Source organism: Sinocyclocheilus grahami, unplaced genomic scaffold, assembly GCF_001515645.1.
Source record: "Sinocyclocheilus grahami isolate Dianchi unplaced genomic scaffold, SAMN03320097.WGS_v1.1 scaffold564.1, whole genome shotgun sequence".
NCBI lineage: Eukaryota > Metazoa > Chordata > Actinopteri > Cypriniformes > Cyprinidae > Sinocyclocheilus > Sinocyclocheilus grahami.
In genome coordinates, this window is record NW_015505743.1 from 229,511 (window position 1) to 251,671 (window position 22,161).

The 22,161-nt window shown below is 37.5% G+C and overlaps 1 protein-coding gene across 5 annotated transcripts in view; it reads right to left on the minus strand.

The window, feature by feature from the left end:
• Nucleotides 1–435: 435 nt before the first annotated feature.
• LOC107556304 (serine-rich coiled-coil domain-containing protein 1-like) overlaps nt 436–22,161 on the minus strand; it is a 75,998-nt gene continuing 54,272 nt past the window's right edge. For 2 of the 5 annotated variants that reach the window (XM_016239379.1, XM_016239377.1), the window contains one exon: nt 436–1,600. In XM_016239379.1, the coding sequence (XP_016094865.1) occupies nt 1,106–1,600 (495 nt within the window). In that variant the 3' untranslated portion in view covers nt 436–1,105. Of the gene's footprint in view, nt 1,604–15,784; nt 15,821–22,161 lie in introns of all 5 variants that reach the window. The other 3 variants (XM_016239378.1, XM_016239376.1, XM_016239381.1) reach the window with 2 other exon arrangements.

The window sequence follows — 22,161 nt, forward strand, 5'->3', positions numbered from 1 at the left end:
GACAGTATGTTTTTTAAAAGAGATTATTTTTATTCAGCAAGGATGCATTCAGTTGATCTATTCAAAAGTGACAGTACACACATTTATAATATTACAAAGGATTTCTAATTCAAATAAATGTTGTTCTTCCGAATTTTCAATTCATGAAAAAATGTACATACCACGGTTTCCACAAAAAATATTAGACAGCACAACAGTTTTCAACCTTGAAAATAAGAATAAATGTTACTAGGGCAGCAAATCCGCATATTAGAATTTTCTTTTTTTAATTTTTGAAGGATCATGTGGCACTGAAACCTGGAGTAATGGCTGCTGAAAATTCAGTTTTGCCATCACAGGAATAAATTACATTTTAAATTATATTATAGCTTTTTAAATTATAATATTTAAAATATTACTATTTATCATACTCTTAAATATATAAAAAGCCTTGGTGAACATAAGCAACCAGAAACATTGAAAAAATGTTCCTGACCCCAAACATTTGAACGGTAATTTGTCACCAAATGGAGATCTGGAGAAACACAAGAAACTTTTGGTTTTAATAGACCGTTCTTGTGTCTGAAAATTAATTGCTAACTTGCAGCAGTGAAGGTCAGATTATCATTTATACAATTCAATATAAACCACGTAATGTTACAGTTCCTACTAGAGTTAATGGGCAAACGGTTAAATAAACTTGCCAAAACCAATTTTTTTATTTGAATTGGAGTCTTGGCAAGTGTTAATGTTGGACCCTGTATTTCTTTTAATGATATAATGAAACGCAAACTGTCGACATCCTCTAGCATTTCAGCTGAACTGTACAATGTGATAGTGTAGTGAGTGAATCTCTCACCTTAATGGACCGTCAATCTAAAGTACTTATCATACTCAGCATATACGTATATATGTAGTGCAGATGACGGATTGGTTTTGACACTTAATATAGATGATTACTTTAACTCCACGAAGGATAAGAAAAGTCTCGGTGTTCGGTTGAGGTTTGAGAGGAAAATTTGCCTTGAATGTAACTGAGAACACGTGGGTCTGAAGGTATTCGCGGTCACTGAGGAACTCGTATCCATCTGAGGCATGTGTCAGTGTTCGGTGTGTGTGTGTGATTTCAACCGTCCTGCTGAGCGAGAGCCTGCAGTTCGGCTGTATGGAGCGAGTGCTGTAGGAAGACGTTCTTTCGGCTGTACATGTGTAAAGACAGAGGCCCACGGGGCGGTTGACCCAGACGGCTGGTAAAGGAGGACTGAAGCCTGGGAATAGGGCCTCGCTCGCTCCGCGGCCCCCGTTCGCTGTCCGAGGACAGGCTGCGTGAGGGACTGGCTTTGCTGGGGAGGCTCACGCTGCTGCCGGCCACGGCGCGAGGGATCTGAGATGGCCCCGGGTGCTCCGTCTTGCGAGGCCCGGATACCTCAGACATGGACTGCCCAACTTCAGCTCTCCGTAGCGGCTCCCTCAATCCTACTCCACCATTGCTGCAAGCCCTCTCTTCACAAGGCCGGCTGTGCTGGTCCGCAGCGGACGTTCGCGCCGGTCTTCGCTCCCTTGTGAGGCTGCTGCTGGGAATGTTGCTGTTTTGGCCTGTGGGTCGACTTTGATGGATTGCCTGTTGAAACAAAAGATGGGAAAGTGAGAGAAAATGAAGCCACTTAATTTGCTGACATTGTGACAAAGATTCCTTGGCGGTCTAGAACCTTTTCTAATTGTTTCCAGACCAACTGGAACTTTGCCTTTTTAGGAAGAGGAGACCAAAGGCACACATTGTAGGGAGGTGGCACGAGAAAAAGTCTGTGCCGAGGAGCTTGAGCCACCTGTTCATTTTGCACACAACACTGCCTCCTCCTTACATAACCATAACCGGCCCTCTATTACTCACAATGCTGGATGAGTACAGGGGAAATATTGTGCATGAAAAAGAAATTAGCTGCAAACTAAAGGGCGATTGTTTGATTCATGCTGTAACTCGACGTGTAACTCAGACTGAGCTGGCAGCCAGAAAGTAATACTTGATGCTAATCGGCATTTCACAAAGTGAGGAAACCTAATTAAGTGTGATGTGGCTAATGTGGGAACTTCAGCTGTGACGTGAAATTGAATTTAAAATAGAGGCTGTAATTTAATTCGTACATTATGGGAAAGAATCCATGCGAGGAGTTGAGAAACACACATGCCAATGCAGGTGAGAAAAGAGACATGCATCTCATGTGTGATAAACCTATTTTATACTATTTTACTGTGTGAAATGTCTTTTGTACTACCTTACACTTTCAAGTAACGCCAGGATGCCACATTATTTCTAAGCTCAAAAAACAATCCATTCTGCAGTTCTAGTTCAAACATAGCACAACCAAACCCAATAACTTGGTTCAAACTGTTTTTTATAGCAACAGTCAAACTAGCTTTGTATTGTTATACCATGGAATTATATAACAACAGGACATTTTCCTTAATGTTAACTGGTAGGTATTCTTTCAGTTATAGATCATATGTGATCTGGACCACAAAACCAGTCATAAGGGTCACTTTTTTGGAATTGAGTTATAAATTGAGTTAATAAATAAACTTTCCATTGATGTATGGTTTGTTAAGATAGGACAATATTTGGCCGAGATACAACTATTTGAAAATCTGGAATCTGAGGGTGCAAATATTCTCAAAATATTGAGAAAACTGCCTGTAAAGTTGTCCAAATGAAGTCCTTAGCAATGCATATTACTAATCAAAACTAATCAAAAATTAAGTTTTGATATGTTTACAGTAGGAAATTTACAAAATATCTTCCTGGAACATGATCTTTACTTAATATCCTAATGATTTTTGGCATTAAAAAAAAATCGATAATTTTGACGCATACAATGTATTGTTGGCTATTGCTACAATTATACCCGTGCTACTTATGACTGCTTTCACACATTGTCTGTTGATCTATTTCACTTTTGAACTATTCTTTGAGCTATGAACAAAATTGGGCCTTTTTATTTTTTGGCCTAAACATGGATGTTGTAAAGTTAACTATTGTTATTACTTTATATTTTTAAAGTAATTAAATAAATAGTTTATTAATATTGTGGGGTTTTTTTTGTGTTTTTTTGGCCTTGGCATTGATGGTGTAATGTTTTTTTTTATAACTTATTATGACTACTTATTATTTCTATTTATTAATATAAATAAACAAATGAATAAATAGGAATTTCAATTCAAATAAACAGCAAAAACAATATTTGCATGACTAAACTACACATTAGAGAACAGTTATGGTTCCTCTAATTTGATTGGCAGTACAGTATTTCAAAAGTGCTGATGTTTAGTCCAATAGCACTGGGAGATTTCACTGTTTACATTATTCCCATTCACCGAGAGTGGAAGCAGAGTGGAGTATACCAACTAATTGGCCAATTTTGTCTGAAATGCAAATGATTCAGTAATAACTTCTTGTTTATTGAACTCTATATAAGTTTCACATTCGCACACATCAAACCCAGAGTTGTGCAGCAGAACTGAATTGAGAATGCCTTATGATAGCACTCTCACTTTTTAAAACTTAAAGTTCAAATGCCAACTATAAAAATTTTGTGTTCATCATAATTTTTGTGAACAGGGAGGGAACACACTTTATTTCCCAGAATGCATTACCTGTGAGGACTTTCTTTGAATTACAATGGTGCAACTGTTGGGTCCCAGAAGTAAAAATACCATTAATTATTTTCCCACGGGGAATTCATTTTTAATGATAACTTATAACAACAGGTTGTTAATCAATGGTATATGCATTTTTTGAAGCCTTTTCAACTTAAATAATTGTGTTCAACAGCATCTTTCTGCAAAGAAATCTGACCAATCAGAGAATCAGCATGTTTAAATCAATATTTTTATATGAATCTATTCATTAGACTGCTTCATCAGATTGTTGTTCTTCTCCTCATGAAGCCATTACTTGCACCTTTGTGTTTTTGACAGATTTTCAAAATATTTTTTAGTTTCAAATCAAAGTATGCAGTGTTGCGATTCACCTCATAGCTGGTTGGTTTAGCTCATTGCTTAAAACTGTTTAACAAAGATTTTTTTTACCGCCCATGGGAAAAATAACTGGAAACAAAATGGAAATGTCTGGTCACTGATGCACTCTATTCAGTCAATTCCTTTTAATGGTATTCCAATTCGACTTCCCAGCAAGCCAATTCAGTTTAAATTCACACTCAAATTCCAAGCCAATCCTTTGATTCAGAATTTTGCTAATAAAATTCATATAAAGTATTGAATATCAAAGTGTATTGAGGTATTGTATGCAAAAGCTCGCTGTTGTGATACTGCCTAATTGAAAGTTTCACAACATCAGCCTTTACTCTTCAAATCTTCATCCTCAAAGTGGAAGTTTTTCCAAGTTTGGCAAAGCAGGCAACTGTAATTATTTTTTAATGAGGCAATTGAAGTCTCAATATTTCATGAAGAAAGAGAAATGTTCTCAGTACAAATCTCTATTTACCAATGTTTTTTGGATGAGTTCTGTGTTTGGATATGGGATTGAATAAAAGCCTCTTGATGGCGAGCATTACTGGAGTGTGGGCTTGTGCTTTTCTCCCCTAAAACACCTGTGAAAACTGTTGTCTGACCCACTACATTTCCCTGAGGCCCTCATCTCTTATCAGTAGTACACGGACTGCTGGAGGGCTTGCCTACTTCACAGCACCTCATTTCTCACACCAGTACATCCTACATCCGCGTCACACACACTCATTCACTCTTTCTCTCTCTTTAAGGGCCTTAGGGCCATCACAAAGCCTACACTGACTGGATGAAAATGCATCTTTAAAATCCACCCTAAACTCAAGACTCTCTGGGATTGTTTACTCTTCCTGTGGCAGTTCTGAAGGAAGTTCTCCTTCCTGTTCAGCTGCAATGAGGGAAAATTTTGAAAAGTTTCCAGATTTCATTGTTGCAGTTTTAGCTATCATTATGGTACTCAATGAGCTCAAACAATGTCAGCCAAATTAGTTTTTAAGAATATTTTATTAAATTATTTTTTATTAAAATTACTAAAAAAAGCTGGTATAAAGTTTCCATTAAGCAATATTGCACATGCAATAGTGCTGTTGTTTTAAATATGAAGAGTTAATATCGACTTGTGTTTCAGACAAAATCTGGACATTTTTTTTTCACTGCCAATAATAACATAAAAAAAAAAAAAGCCAAATCAATCTTTTGCATAGTGCCAAATGCTCTATAATCAGCTCGGTATAGGAAAGCAGTGAACAGAACACTCCGTCCTTCACAGAGTTGTCAAATGTCACTTGCCATCAGATGACTGTGTGAGTGAAGGGAAGGCTGGCCCTGTGGATGCCCGTCTAATATCTAACTCACCTTGAGGGCTCTACAGTCAGGGCCCCTGCCGCCGGCTACTCACACACACACGTCAGTTCGCCTCAACACACGGCCCTTATTAATTACCACATTTGTATCTACTGACAGACCATTGAGAGGTGCAGGAGAGTGAAAAAGAAATGAGGACAGGTCCCTCTTGCATCTGCATGTACTTCGCCACGAATGCACTGATCCAACTGTTTCCAGTTACCTCAATTTAGGGGTTTCAGCTGATCCGATTCCAGTATCCGATCCTTTTGTTGTTGTTGTTGTTGTTGATGAGACTATTTTATGTAAAGAAATTTCTAATTACACACTGTGTCGTTACAAAAAACAAAATATATAATATAAATATAAAATCGCCTGCGATTATGAACACGGTTTTGCGTAGCTGGTCAGTGAATTACGACTCGGTGTATTAAATGCCGCTCCATCTGAAAGCACGTGATGGAGATTTACTACTAATCACAGAACCCGGCTTTACTGACGAGATGCGCATGAAAATCGCATGCGATTAATTGCACAGCCCTAATGCTATTAAGCAACTATTAATAGTGAGAACTGGTCCCTATACTAAAGTGTTACCGAAAATACATTATAATAGAAAGTATTATAAAGTCATTGTTGTACTGGTTTAAAATTATAAACCAAATTCAACAACAGCCAGTAAAAAATACTTTGTAAGTAAGAATAAATTCAAATTCATACGCAATACAAACATGTAGGATAATACCACATGAAACTAATAACCCTAAGAAAATTTAAATGTATTGTTATTGTAATTTTTCTATTTTAATTAATACTGCTCTGTAAAATCTATACAAACTAATAAACGCATTTTAATTAATGTGAAACACATCTGGAATTGTAGTAATTAATTATAATATTGAATCATTCTAAATTTACAACAACAACAAAAAATCTAAATGAAATCGCTGTCAACCCAAAAATTCACACCGGACTATTCAGTGTAGTGAGTGGTTTTTTTTAATGTGAAAGTGTGTGGGTGGCTCGTCCCATTAAAGACACTCCACGTTAAAAACAAAGACAATTTATTCTTATCAGATTTTCCTGTTCTACATATAATTTCTCTGTATTTGTCGGCAAAACATTGCAACTATGCACCTCGAGGCATTTGTGAATGTGCAGATTGCAAAGGACTTGTTCATTAATATTTATGCTTTAGCTATTTTCATTAACGCTGCAGTAAATTGTTGTATGAGATTCAGAGGGCTTTGGCCCTCAGTATCTAAGAGCTGATATATTCACAGCACGCGGCAGAAGAACCCCAACGCTTATCTAGCAGGGTCCCATCACATTAAGCTAGAGAGCAGGAAAGACCCTGCTCTCTAAAGTGGTCCTCGTGGCGTATGAGTGCGTCACGCCTCACCCCGAGCCTCTGATAGATCCAGGAGAGGCAACTCGCACTGCACCTGCCCTACTTTGGTGTGACTAATGAACCTGAGGTGTCCTGAATCTGTCCACTGGCTGGAGGGGGAGGGGAGGAGAGGTGCAGAGCTGGTCTCTCAGCTGGCCACAGCAGCTCACTATAGAGTAGTGATGGATATGCAGTCTCATCTCTGGGCACAAAGCCAGGTTGAGCCTGGACACATGTGAACACACACACACACACACACTCACGGCAAGGTAATAGTCAGCAGGATGCTGCATCAATTAGCAGCGCTGAGTGGGGGATGACCACGGATCTAACTATAGGAAGGCAGCACACGGGCGCCCTTCTTGTCACGAGAGTAGTGCTCTTGGAAGCGTGCCGGCAGCTTCATTTCCCATGATGGGAATATGCAAAGTTGATCAAATCATGTTGTATCAAAGGAGGACGTTCTTTTCAAATTTCAAATGATTGCCTTCATTTCACTCATTCCCTCAGAGACACTCGGCTGGTTCTCAAGGACAGATTATGGACTGGGCCGATGGGGCCTCTGACTGCCAGCGGGCTTCAAGCTGAGATAAATGCAGAAACAAGCCACTACAGATGTAAAATTGAGATAGATAGACGAGCGGTGCTCGAACGTGTCCCGGTGACTGTTGGCAGAATGTGAAATAAATGAAGAAATGTTACTCACTCCACTGCACCATTAACACCTTCTGAACACCCTGTTTAAGCTTTAATGTCTTATACTGGTCACGGTACACTAAAGTAATTTCAACTTTATTTTGTTTATTTGTAATATTGTGCAACTGCATCTTTAATTTTCATATTTGCTATGTAATTGCTCATTATTTTGTCATTACAGAGGGCTTCAGACTTAAATTGTCAAATGTGATTACAAATGCAAAAAATAAATGCATAAAATAAACACATTGTTTAAAAAAAACATTAAATGATTAAAATATTTAAAAATACATATTTTTAAAAATATTATTGGCCATTGTTTAGTATAGTGAGGTACAAATGTAATGCTGAATTGGTTGTAAGGGGAATGTATGCCGATCAACTTCTTTTTGCATACCTTTGTATAGTTACTTTGTACAGAAAACACAAAATACAAAGTTAAGCAAAAGATTTTACTGATAATTTTTTTTTAAATACTGCATTATTTTTTTTTATTCTACAGACGAATTAAAGGGGTCATATGATGTTGCTAAAAATAACATTATTTTGTGTATTTGGTGTAATGACGTGTTTATGCGGTTTAAGGTTAAAAAAGCACATTATTTTCCACATACTGTACATTATTGTTTCTCCTCTATCGTGTAATGATTCTGATATTGTGATATCAATATTCTGATATAGTGACAGTCCTAGTATAAAACAAAAGCAATTTTGATATTATTTTTCATATTTGATAAATAAATGTGTACATTATTGAAGGCTGTAATTCAAAATATTTATTTAAAGGGTTAGTTCACCCAAAAATGAAAATTAGCCTGTGTTTTACTTACCCTCGAGCCATCCTAGGTGTATATGACTTTCTTCTTTCAGACGATTCCAATCGGAGTTATATTAAAAATTGTCAGTTGGGTGAACTAACCCTTTAAAATATTATTGGCCACTGTTTAGCATAGTGAGGTCCAAATGAAATGCTGAACCAACTGAAAGGGAAATCTTAATAAAAAGGCGAGTGACAAATCAACATAATTGACTGTTCTGAATATTTCATGCAGAAATATTCTTACAAAAAAAGTAGCAATTTAAAACCAATTTACAACAGGGCCTCCAGTGAAGCTTGTGCTCCGGACCCTCACAGGATCTTGTATAACCCACCCTTGCCCGTTCTATAGAGCAAATGTTCTGTAATTTTCGACAGTGCGCAGCAGAGGCATTCTGGGATAAATAAGTTCTTCAGCAGCTCTCAGCAGCTTTGCCCACTTCTACAAACACAGTGTTCTGCAGTGATATATTGTGCTAATGATGTGCTCGAGGACAATGAATAAAATACTGACGCAATAAAACTTCACACATTCATTTACCATCTTCATGCGCCTATAATGTGAACTTAATAAGCAACTCTCAGTGAAGAAATAAATCCAAATCGATGTTTTTTTTTTTTTTACTTGAAACTTAATTAGAGGAAGAGTGTATCTAATATAGTCCAGATGAAAATATGCCCTGAGCAGTTGGAGAACGATGCTGGGAGGAAATGCACAAACATTTACGTTTCAATGAGCGTTGAGATCTTCTTCTTGTATGTGGTGATTAAAGACAGTGTAGGATGGTGCAGATATAAACCAACCGTCATCGTGTATCCCCTGACATAATCTCCCATGAACATACACGTCATTACAGTATCTCACAGAAGTACACAGAGTACACCTCTCACAAATATTTTATTATATCTTTTCATGTGACAACACTGAAGAAATGACACTTTGCTACAATGTAAAGTAGTGAGTGTACAGCTTGTATAACAGTGTAAATTTGCTGTCCCCTCAAAATAACTCAACACACAGTCATTAATGTCTAAACCGCTGGCCACAAAAGTGAGTACACCCCTAAGTGAAAATGTCCAAATTGGGCCCAATTAGCCATTTTCTCTCCCCGGTGTCATGTGACTCATTAGTGTAACAAGGTCTCAGGTGTGAATGGGGAGCAGGTGTGTTAAATTTGGTGTTATCGCTCTCTGAAGGGGTGGGGGGTCAGCCTGTCAGTCCCAGAAGGAAGCCTCTTCTAAAGATGATGCACAAGAAAGCCCGCAAACAGTTTGCTGAAGACAAGCAGACTAATGTGAGATACTGTAAATGATGATCAGGAATCTGATTTTCCATCTTCTGTTCTACTTATGCATATTCTGTGATGCTTCTTAATCTGTTTTTATCGCATATCTAACATAACTACCATGATGTCTCCAGGATAAATGTATTTGCTTTATTTAGATATAGACCCACCATACTTTAATGGCTTTTAAGTACTTTAGATTTGTGTTTCATGGGATATATCATGGCTCTGATTCAAATCCTAGTAAGTAATCTCCCTGCCTACATTGAGATTATCATAATTGAAATGGAACCTCAAAAATGATTGGTATGAAACAAACTATATAGTGTGTAACTCTGACTCTCTATTGATTTCAATACAGGCGATGTGAGATTAACTAAGACACATTAATATACCTTCAGTAGTAGTCAGTAGTACTCAGTTTTTTAAAAGGAATATATATATACACATACATGCATACATACATACATATTTATAAACACATATACACATACATACATATAGTCGCTGCTTTAAAATGCTGCCTGTGGTGGAAAATCATTCGATTTTGAAACAAGTCAGAATATATACTGCCAGTAAATATCCATTTTAGCTACAAACAGTGATTTAGACAGGATTGGGCTAAATCCAAGTAAATTTTATAAAACAATTCTTACCTAAGTTAATTTGCAATTAAACTACAACGTTTGGCAAAATTGCTTTTTAATAAAATGTTTGTGTTTACAGTAAAGAAAAATTATGCCGTTTCAAAAGATATAAATTGACTAAGAAAATGAAGTTGTTAACATTGAATGTTCTGAAAAATAATTAACTAAGACACACTTTGTGTAGACCACACACAAAGGTACAACCATCTGAATTTATTTAAAAGTTAAATACATTTATAGTTGAGTTCTTTGCACATTCTCTTCAATATAATCTAAGCCAACTCGAAGGTAACTAGGCCAAACGCAAAGCAAAAGCAGAAAACGCTCAAGGTGTTATCCACAGCTGCAAATCTTTTTCTCCAGCCCAAAGTGTTCAGAGCGCCTACAGATACTACTGCAATGGCCTGGACAGGCCAGTAAAAGCAGAGTTCTCACAGAGACACACAATTCGGCCACAATTATAGTCCGCTTCAAGCCCTGGACTGCCCCAGTCTCTCTCTCCCTCTCGCTGTCTGTCTCTGTCTCATGCATATGAGATTCAGCCACAGAGCTTTTCTTTGCTCTAGTCTCACTGCAGTCTGCAGTCCAGAAAATAATAGAGTGCTAATTAATTTCTAAATCCAGCCTATTCTCAGAGATGAACAAACCTAAAATCTCGCTTTTGATGAATGTGCCGATTGCAGTGGTTTTCAATTACGATCCTCAAAAAAAAAAAACCTTCATCAACACATTGTCGTCAGTTATTTGGCATGTTAAGTGCTGTTCGACAACTTTGTTCCACATTTCTGATTTCCTAAGCTATAAATAACAGACATTAATTAAATATTTAATAGGAAACAACAAGAAATTTTATGTTTTCCTATTTCATTCCAACATTTCAATGTTATGGTGCAAATAAGCAGAAATAATCTAATTTAGACAACAAGTTTGTGAGGAAACAAACAAACTGGTTTCTGAGAACATATAAAGGTACACAGATATCAAGATTTGTTGAAAAGGCCCATGTAAATATGCACTATTGTAATGTAGGGGAGAGCATAACTTTTACCAATTAGTTTTACCAATTACAAATCAACTACAGAGTAGAGAAATATCTATTAATTATTTATACATTTATTGTAAATAAATATAATTAAAAAAATAAATGGTACATAAGACAAACAATTACATAAAATAAAAAAATATCAAAAGTGAGAGTAAAGACTTCTACATTGTTGCTAAAAACTTCTAGTTTAAATAAATGTTGATATTTTAAACTTAATTTCAATAATACAAAAAAAAATATGGTTTCTACAAAAATATTAGGCAGAAAATTGTTTTAACAGATAATAAAACGAAATGTTTCTTGATCATCAAATCAGCATATCAGAAGGATTTCTTAAAGATCATGTGACACTGAAGACTGGGGTAATGGCTGCTGAAAATTCAGCTTTGCCATCACAGGAATAAACTACAAATTTTAAAAATATGTTTTATTCTATTAATATTTCAAAATATTTTACTGTATATTCGATCAAATACATGCAGCCTTGGTAAACATAAAAGACTTTCAAAAACGTTTGATTCAACCCAAAATTTTTATATTTTACTATATCAAAATCTGAGGCATGCAGATAGATGAGTCGCAGATGTTGAAACAAAACATGTTACAAGACACTGCGGTCTCTACAAAATTTTTAAAAGTACATCTGGGCATATGAACAGACTTTAGATTACAAAAAAAACACCATCAGGGGGCGCTCTGTCTTGAACTGCAAAAATACACTTTTACATGTACAGTATAGGCCTTTAGTCTCAAAAATAAATAAATAAATATAAATACACACAGATGCACGGAGAGAAAAACGGCATGTCCATATCAGCAGTGCTTCATACATGACTGCTCTCGTAAGATACTGGCAAGCATTAAGAGCAGTATGGAGCGAGCAGCAGGTCGTGTTCTATAAATGGCAAGACAAGATTATGGTTGAAGGCAGGAACCAAGCACCCGCCATAATCCTTTAAACTTGACATGTAAATGTACAGTTCCTTTCCAAGCTAATCAAAATTCATACGGGACACAGAAGTGCTGCGATAGTAACAAGCAGCACCTCTCTGCATACAATCTAAAGTGCGAAGGGATCACGGCGGAGCTCAGCTGCCAAGCTAAAGCAGAGCTGAAGGAAGCGGTTTGGAGATATCCAGACTTTAGATTACAAAAAAAACACCATCAGGGGGCGCTCTGTCTTGAACTGCAACCAGTGGAGTTGCAATACACTTTTACATGTACAGTATAGGCCTTTAGTCTCAAAAATAAATAAATAAATATAAATACACACAGATGCACGGAGAGAAAAACGGCATGTCCATATCAGCAGTGCTTCATACATGACTGCTCTCATAAGATACTGGCAAGCATTAAGGGCAGTATGGAGCGAGCAGCAGGTCGTGTTCTATAAATGGCAAGACAAGATTATGGTTGAAGGCAGGAACCAAGCACCCGCCATAATCCTTTAAACTTGACATGTAAATGTACAGTTCCTTTCCAAGCTAATCAAAATTCATACGGGACACAGAAGTGCTGCGATAGTAACAAGCAGCACCTCTCTGCATACAATCTAAAGTGCGAAGGGATCACGGCGGAGCTCAGCTGCCAAGCTAAAGCAGAGCTGAAGGAAGCGGTTTGGAGATATCACAGCATGGATAGGCTACAGATGGCTGCGTGAAGTTTTAATAGGATCCATATGGAGACAGGTATCCAGCACAGCCGTTTGTTTAAAAATCTGAGATGCACACTACAACTCTGGCCGAGAATGCACTTGGGTTTTTGACGAACTAGCATGGGAAAGAGAGAGATGGAGCGGATGGAAAGGCTTGTTTTTTTTTTCTTTAGGCAGCGTTAATATGGTCCAGGAAGTTAGAAAGATGCAAGGGGATTAAAAACAAAAAAAATAGCTGACCATAACCTCACTGATAAATAAATGAGCTACACGAGGGACCTACAAGGTGGTCTTGGCAATTCAAAAATAATGATAAAACAGTGCACAAAATGCTGAACTCATAAATAAGCAGCATTATAAAATTTTGCGCAAGGATTGCACAAGGACAGAGACTAATAACACAATGTACCTGGTTTGTTCCACATGCATGTGATTGCACAAGCAATTTCATGGATCATCAGTGAGAAATAAGTCTTAAGTCTTGTGAAGTTAAAGGCATAGTTCAGCCAAATATTACAGTTCTATCAATATGTACTCACCCTTATGTGGCTCCTGTTATTTTTTCCAGGCGAATATTAGCATAGTTTTTATTTTCGGGAGATCTTTTCTATTAAGCTCACTTTTTAACCAAAATCGATGTTAAATTAAGATAAGCTCTATATATGACAAATGTCCGAGGCAAAAAGGCTAATTTCACACTGCCCATCTCACTAGACTGTTATGGACTTAATCTAAAACAACCAACATGAAATCAATTACATCTATAGCCATCCTTTGAATGATTTATGCAGGAGATTTAATTTCCTTCCCTTGAAAAAGAAACTACACAGAAACACTTTGTACTAAAACAAATAAATACAGTTTTACTACAGCAGCCACAGCGGCCCTTGACGCTTCAATTGAGGGTTATTAAAAGTAATTTCCCTGGTAAAAGACTATCTACAATGGTGCGAAGAGTATAGAAACCCATCTGTCACTTGCTTAGTTTAAATTTAATGATAATATCCACTTTAATTCCTCCAACAGCAGCTGCCCAATAAACATAGAAGTGCTGGTGGAAAAAATGAATTATTTGTATTATAACAGATTTTTTTTTCTAGTACCAATCAAGTGTTTGGACTCACCTAGCTATTCTTTATTATTACTATTTCACAAATTTTAAAATAATCTAAACATAAAAATACACACACATATATACACACAATATTGGCCTTTATAAAGAAGTCAAATAGAAAGTTCTAGTGTTTATACTATCATTACTGGGGCCTGTTTGATAAAACAAGTTTACCAAATAAGCCAGGCTTATTTCAGTAAGTCTGACTTATTTAGAACCAAATCAACTGAAATTGCGTTAGACTAACTGAAATAAACCTGGCTTATTTGGTAAACTTGTTTTATCAAACAGGCCCTGGTGACATAATATTGCTATTCAGCATGCATCTGACACTAATATTTCAGAATACATGATCACACAGAAAAAGAAGCTATTATCTAAGTTGACTGACACATGATATTTGATATAATGGTATCTGATACCATTAGACTCAACAAACAGGCATTCATACTTCACTTCTGTCCAAACTCTTTTAAATATTCATTATGCAAGACTGCGAGTCACTTTTCTCCCTTTAAGTCAGCTATTATATCAATGCCACAACCATATTTGTCATGCTTTCACTTGGGTTGACAAACTCTGTCAGTCATCTTCACTGGGGCAAATCTCGGAAATGCCATGCAACACAACTGCTCGAGATCACAGTTTATCTTTTTGCTTCTCAACCCTTTCTACCCAATATTTAATACCAAATGACAAGTTTTGGATATCATAAGCGTAATTCCATTACACGTGCCCTTGAGCTTATCGTAAGTATCGTAAGTGTCCAAAGATCGTAAAGTATTTTAAGGAGCACTAATTTCACCAGTTTGGTATTTACCCGTGGAGAGGGTGACATACAGTGGATCAATACAGGCAAAATCTTGGCATCTTTCCTTAAAAGGCTTCCTGAATTTATGGAACAGGTCCTACATACCTTCAAGCAAACTTTACAATACATCTTTCCATCCAGTGACACTTCACATCTCACCAAAACAACACTGACAGCAGATTTATGCACTTTACTGGTACCACAGAGCACATTACGCCATTAGCTCGATTGTATTACGGGGACAAAACGTTCATATTTTTTTTTCGACTACCATTAACAGCTAAAACCACACATTAGAGAAATGCAAAAGCAAAGCCGACAGGTCTGACTTTTTCCAGCACCTACTGTGCACCCACTACATGAAGCAGATATAGCAAGGCAGAAATAAATATAGGTGTGATTTGCGGCTTATTGACATGTTTTCCTGTAACAGCGTTGGAGATTTGCTCTATAAATATGTATATGCAAGTCTTCCTCGATTTCACCCGTATCCCACACAAATCTGGGGTTTAAATGACTGTCCGACGTCTCCTTCGGTGGATATTCGCATCCGCCGTTTTTCTATCTGTCATGTTTTACCGCAACGCTCAATGTCACGCTCACACTGCAGACTTGTGATTTGCATTTTTTGGGACAATCGCAACAAAAGTGTCGGCGCAGTCACGGCAAAAGCAGTTCCCACAAAAATGCCACCTGATTTGGGGAGAAACGACAGATGATTTTGCAAGTGTGGATTCAAAAAAAGCAAGCAATCAACATGTCCCCAACAGAGACGATTAGGACAGAGCTGATAAGATTAGCACGCAACAATCACCGTAATTTCATATACAGCTCCACGGCAATTAAGACATTTGCGTGTGATTACTTGTTGATGCAATTTAAAAGCTCCGCGGTTTCCCTCAATTAGCCAAGGTGAGGATTGGTGGATGAAGCTGCCTGCCTTTGATTAGAGACAGAGCCGCTCTACACAGAAATACACCCTACCTGCATTGTGCTGCCGGCGCGGGCTGCTTCTGTTTACTGCACCCATGGGAAGAGAAAGGGGAGAGGGGAGAACAAAACAACATGGAGACAGATGAACATGATGTGTACAAATGACAGAAAGGAAATTCAGTGAAGTGAAAATCAAAAGCTTTACATGTTAACACAAAACAATGGCTTGTGGCGGTTTGCAGATATGATGCATTAGCGCTTACCTAGGTATAAACAGAAGATGAAAACATTATTTGGATAAAAATTAGACCGTGATGGCGGGCAGCGGGAGAGGGATGAGAGCATAAAGGCTGGAATGGATATAATTCAGTCACGCTTTCTCACAGTGCATTTCATTTAAACACTAAACAAAATGTCAGGTACAAGAGGTCAACAAAAACAGGCTTGAGCAATTTTCAACAACCATGCAGTAATTCCCGATAAGACATCTGCAACACTAAAATGTATTGAGTTTTGGAATTGAATTATGGTAATATGAAATGGCAAATATTTTAAAAGGGGGCTCCAACAGCACTAATCTGCACTAAACAAAGGCAAATGCAATTTAACAATTTTCATAGACCTAATTACATGCTACAGAGAGCAAATTATATTTAAATATACATGAGAGAGAGAGAGCGAAGAGGCAGAGAGAAATAAAATTGATCATTCCTACATTTGTTCATCCTGTTATCTATTGTTTTACAGGTTAATAAAATAGTAATGAGCAAAGCAGGAGTTTGGGAACGTGTATGAAAACGTGTTTCAGGAGTCTGACAGCGAGATGGAGAGGATGGGAAGTGAGGCAGGAGATGCTAGAGAGGCCGTGGGTGGGTGACTATGTCACATTGTGGCGTGGATGGAGAAAGAGAGAAACTTGAGGGAAAATATCACTGCCAAGAATAACAAGGGAACTTAAAACAACTGCAAAAATGGTAATCTGCCCCGAGCTTTAATAAAAGAACGCAGAGGTAAGGCTGGTCCATAAATTATTTCCCGTCCTATTGCATGAAATCCAGATGAAGACAGCGTGAACCCTGCTACTCCAGTAAATTAATATATTCATTGATTTCTGGAGTCTGTAGGCAACGGTAAGGCCCGTATTGCAGCACTGCAGGGCAGGACTGAGTGTCCTTCCTTAAGCAATAATATATGCTGAAGTCAACATGCGTGCCGAAGAACTAATTGAGGGTGTAACTGATTCAGGGCTACAACAATTAAACCGATAAAGTCGGTAATAAACAATGACAATTACTGCCGGTGCAGTTCACTGTCAATTGGCCGAGTATTTGTGCTGTGTGGTATAGTAACCACTATATAGTAGCATTTCTATTAGACAAACGCTAAAATTTTATTGTTAAATTCTTATAAAACCACCACTCACTTTGCACATCCAAGCAGAAAGTAAGTGATCAAAGAAATCCAAAAATGAACTTTCTGTCATCATTTACTCAGCCTTATGAAGCTCTAAACCTGTATGACTTTCTTTGTTTTTTTGGAACACAAAAGCAGATAAATGAATGAATATCCCATTTCGCAAATTCATTGGCAGTACACTATGACTCACTTTAATGTTTAAAAGGCCCGAGTGTGTCAGCAAAAAGTACATGCGGTTTACTGATAATTTTCCAAGTGCTCCAGTCGGTTTCAATTCAATATATTTCACAGCAATAACCCTCAACGGCCAATTTGGTGAAAAACAATCCAATATTGAAGCACTTTTATGGTAAAATGCGGAGAACACCCTGAGGGCAGTCTCCAGTCGGCCCTGTCCACAGGGACTCAGACCTTCTGTCAGGGCTTAGGATCAGAGTTTTTACCTTGACAAAGTTATCATGGACATGTTTATACAGGCCAGTGGAGCAAAAAACAACAACCACAGACGTCCGTGCTTTAAAAAAAGCAGAAAGGACAGGAAAGGTGGCCTCCTTTCCACAGGAATCTAATGAGAACAAATTTGAGAATAAGAATGACACATGTAAGACATGTTACGCTATTCAGACTTGCCTTGATGCTCTCTTACCTCCAGATGCCTCTTACATTTTTAACGGTTTGGAGCTCCAACTACTTCCTGCTGATGAATGTTCTCACACCACATCAGCTCCCACACACTCACACTCTACCTGATGCTTCTTCAACAAAAAGCCCAGATGGAGAGCCATTCTAATGACTGGCATGTGTTGCTATCTCTCTATTAACCTTAGAAGAACTCTTAATCTATATATCCCTTTTGTGTTACACCTAATCTATTCTCTTTTTGGCTGACTTTCAAGCGCACGTCTCTTGCTCCCACACTATCCCTTCCCCCATCTCTTTCTTTTTCACACGATTCCTCTGTGACTGTGGGTTCTCTTGAGCTGAGAATGAAGAAGTGGTTCTTATTCAGTGCAACTTTATATTAAATATATATATATAAGTAGTGAAACATTTTGGCTTGAATAAATGACTCAAATCCATTATTTTTAGTTAATTGACTTTACAGTTACTGTATTAACATCTGACTCCGCAACTGAACCACAACTGATTACTACTGGTCATATTCAACTCTACTGAATTCAGCATCCAGGAAAATGTAACTCTCTCATGTTGTACTTATGTTTATGAGTCTTAAAAAGATAGGAGACTCAAACATTAAAAAGAAAATCTGTTATCATTTAATCACCTTTATGATGTTCCAAACCTTTTTCTATGGAAACCAAAATGAGATAAGCCTACTGTAAGTCACTATTCACTGTGTATTTTTTGCATAAAATAAAATTGAAAGGTGAGCAGTCATTCTGCCTAACAACTCATTTTAAGCTCCAAAGAAGAGAGAAACTCATACAGGTTTAAAATATCTTGAGGGTAAATAAAATGACAAAACGTAATTTTATGGGTGAACTATTCTTTTAAATCAGTGTAATTATTGACTGGTTGTTCATATAATAATGAGTCTTATGGATACAAAGTACATTTAATAAGCAAATTAGCAACATAATTTTGTTGTAATAGATGGTACTTAAAGTAGTATTGTTTGGTTTAGTAGTGTATAATATAATTATATATAATTATATATAATAATAATATAATACTTTATTTGGACAGTATTGATGAGCAAAATCATATAATTTAACAAATAACAATGGAAGTTTGATTGAGATTTTTCAATCAAAAAATGTCTACAGAAAATCAAGAGTCTTCTGTTGAAAAAAATAAGTACTCTCCTACAATTAGTAGCTATGTAGTATTAGTGATGAAAGTAGAGGGTGTACTAACTTTTTACACACATTACATGGGCATGTTTGTACATTTAAGCTCTACATTAAAAAAAACAAAAAAAATTACATTTAATTACAAAATTGCATTCAAAAAAATTTACATTTCAGGTAAAATTTGTTTAAATTATATTTCCTTTCAAATATTAACATTAATGAAAAGCTTTTACAATATCTTTTTTCACAGCACTGTATAATGAAATCTAACTTACAGTATAGTAGTATATAGTTAAAGAACTGTCATTGAATCTGAACTAGAACCAGAACCATTAAATCCCTTACAATTCCCATTCCTAGTTTCCTCCTCCCTGCCGAATTCCCAGGATGTTACTAGCAACAAAGCCTCTCTGAGCCTGTGCATCCTTCTGAAGCATGAGATCTCATTAGTCTGTACGAAAACCTGTAGAGAAGGAGAGGTGGGACCTCGGACCACCTGACTACATCCTGGCCTCTGTCCAGCTCACTTATCTCAATCTCATCCTGTGTATAATGCCACAGAGCGGCACTTAATTACGAGCCGAATCGCGCTTCAAAGGCTCCCGGGCATGCAGACTCCCAGGGGTGTTTATCACTGAAAGAAAGCTACCACGCATCGGTCTACACAACACACTTCAGATGCCGGTCCGGGTAATGGCCAACACAAGCAAAAGCATGCTGAACTCGTAAATAAAAGAAACGAACAAACAAGGGAGGGGTTCTGGCAAAAACATAAAAGACCAAACTGGTAAGGGACAGTGTTCTGCTAATTAAACACTAACGCCAGAACAAATGCATGAAACGACTCGTTCCATGGCCTGCGGATCTCACACAGCCCGCATTCGCTGGAACAGCGTGAGCCGTATCCCATGAGTTCCTATTCCTGTTAACAAATAGGTCAATATTGCCTGGTAATGCAGAACAGATACTCTCTTCTCGTGCCATTTTTTTGGCTCTGTACGACAGACACAATTGTACACATCAATATAAACAGACAAAGAGGATCAAAGCGTCAGAGGCTCACTGCTTCTCTGCAGAAAGCTTCTCCACCTGAGTAAACACAGAGCTTTCATCTTCGCATTCCGGTCGCCCTGGGCACACGGAGTGCTGGGTACCATTCTTTCCACCGTCTGGGTGGATTACAATGCTGCACACACAGTCCACGGACACTCTGCGTGCTTCCTCAATTGTTACTTTAAAGCTTTGCCATTTAATAAGTTATGGATATCGAACAGACAGACACAATAGGTTGGGTTTGAAGTGCTGGCGCTTGCTGAGGCCGGAGAGGAGTAATGCGTGATGGACAGTTAAAGAGCTCTAACTAAAAATCACAAAGAGAGAATATGCAAAACAAGTATCAGTCGTACAGATGGTGTTTCAAAGGAATTTTCAAGTGGCATTTGTGAGCATGGCCATCCAAAAGGGACTGTTGGTGTACTTCCAAGAGTAGAGAATCCGGCCGTGCGCAGTGATAACCTGGGCTGAATATTTTGGAAGAAAAGGAACCAAGATAAACAGACAAGAAGGGGATAAATCAAAGGGAGAAAGCGGCTGGTTGCAGATTTACGGAAAGGAGGACCAGTAGCTCAAACCCAGGGTGGCAGAACAGCATGCCATGCTTCGGTGGAAACACCATGAACAACCACAACACACGGTGAGAAAACTCACATGGTCTCCTGCAAGAGGCGCTGACTCGAGCGTGGCCCTGAAAGCAAAGCATATATCTTTGAAATCATGCACAAGGACAACAGGAAACTTCTATCTGGGATCATTAATTCAGCTCACTTACTTACCGTGTCTCATTAATGCACTGGCACTGAGTTTATCGGTTTATCTAACTCCTCACCAGGTCACTAAATACACTGAAGATGCTTTACAACGCTGACAAAATCAGAGACAGATAAGGCGGTCAAAGTTGACGGGTCAAGGTAGAACCATCATGAGGGATGACTTGCACAATTCGGAAGTCTAATCACCCAGGCCGTTTCCACCCAGAGAGACGAGGGCAGGCCCAGACTGCAGGGTTCCTACAGCTCGAGTTACATTCACACTGTATGTGGCCTCAGCCATCACCGTCCCATTCCTGACCGCTGGCACTACTTCAGGCAGAGTTATGGATAAGAGCTGCAGGGTGGAAGTGGAAGATATTTCACGCAGCTAAGCATGGATTGCAATGGCCTTCACAAAAAAGACGGAAAGAGGGAAAAATTAAAATCACCCAAAAAACGACCATAAGAACAGAGGTGAGCACTGCATCAAAACGTGAAATGGAAGATAGAATGTTTTTTTTAAAAAGAAGCAATTAAGGGTTTCTTCATTCAAAAAAGGGATGTAGATTAGGGCTGATACAGTCATGAGGGTGTTATTTTAGAATCATTGATATACTACAAGATTTTTTATTCATATTTTGAATTAGATTTTATATTTACATTTTCGCTAAAGTTTTAGTAATTTTGACGTGTTTACCATTTTTATTAGTTTTTGCTTTTTTAAAATGTCTATATAGTTGTTATTTGGTTTTAGTTGTTTTAGTATCTGTATTTTAGTATTTTATTTCAGGTAGTTGCCAAGGCACTATACTATACTATTATATTATACTATACTATAAATTATTATTATTATTAACATGATTATTTTACAGTAATAAAATTATATACAATAATAATTTCAAATATTATTTTGCAAATGAACAACAGCCCAGGACCCAAACTATGCAGTTCAGTTGTTCTTTATTTGTTATAATAATTCAGTATTTATATTTCAATAATTGAGCATTTTTTAATGGTTCATTAAACAGACTGGCTCAGAAGAGTCAGTGTTGCTCCAATTATCGGACAATTTCCTTATAATTTAATTTCCACAGCAGTCAGGCAACCTGATTAATTGTGTTAATTGTTTTAGCGCATTTTTTTTCTATAATCAATCACACTAAATTAAAATGTTAAAATTGACAGCCCTAATTTAAACAAAAAAAAAAACAAAAACTACAAATGGCAAACAAAATTTCCTTGTACACATACAAAAGAAGGGAAACGATTACCGCTCAGCAGGCGTGTCATTCTGAGAGGCTCAGTGCTCACACTCTGACCCATGCAGAGAGAAAAGCAAGCAGGCTTGCGCAATGAAGTTGGGAGTTTAGCATAACAGGTCCCCCACACG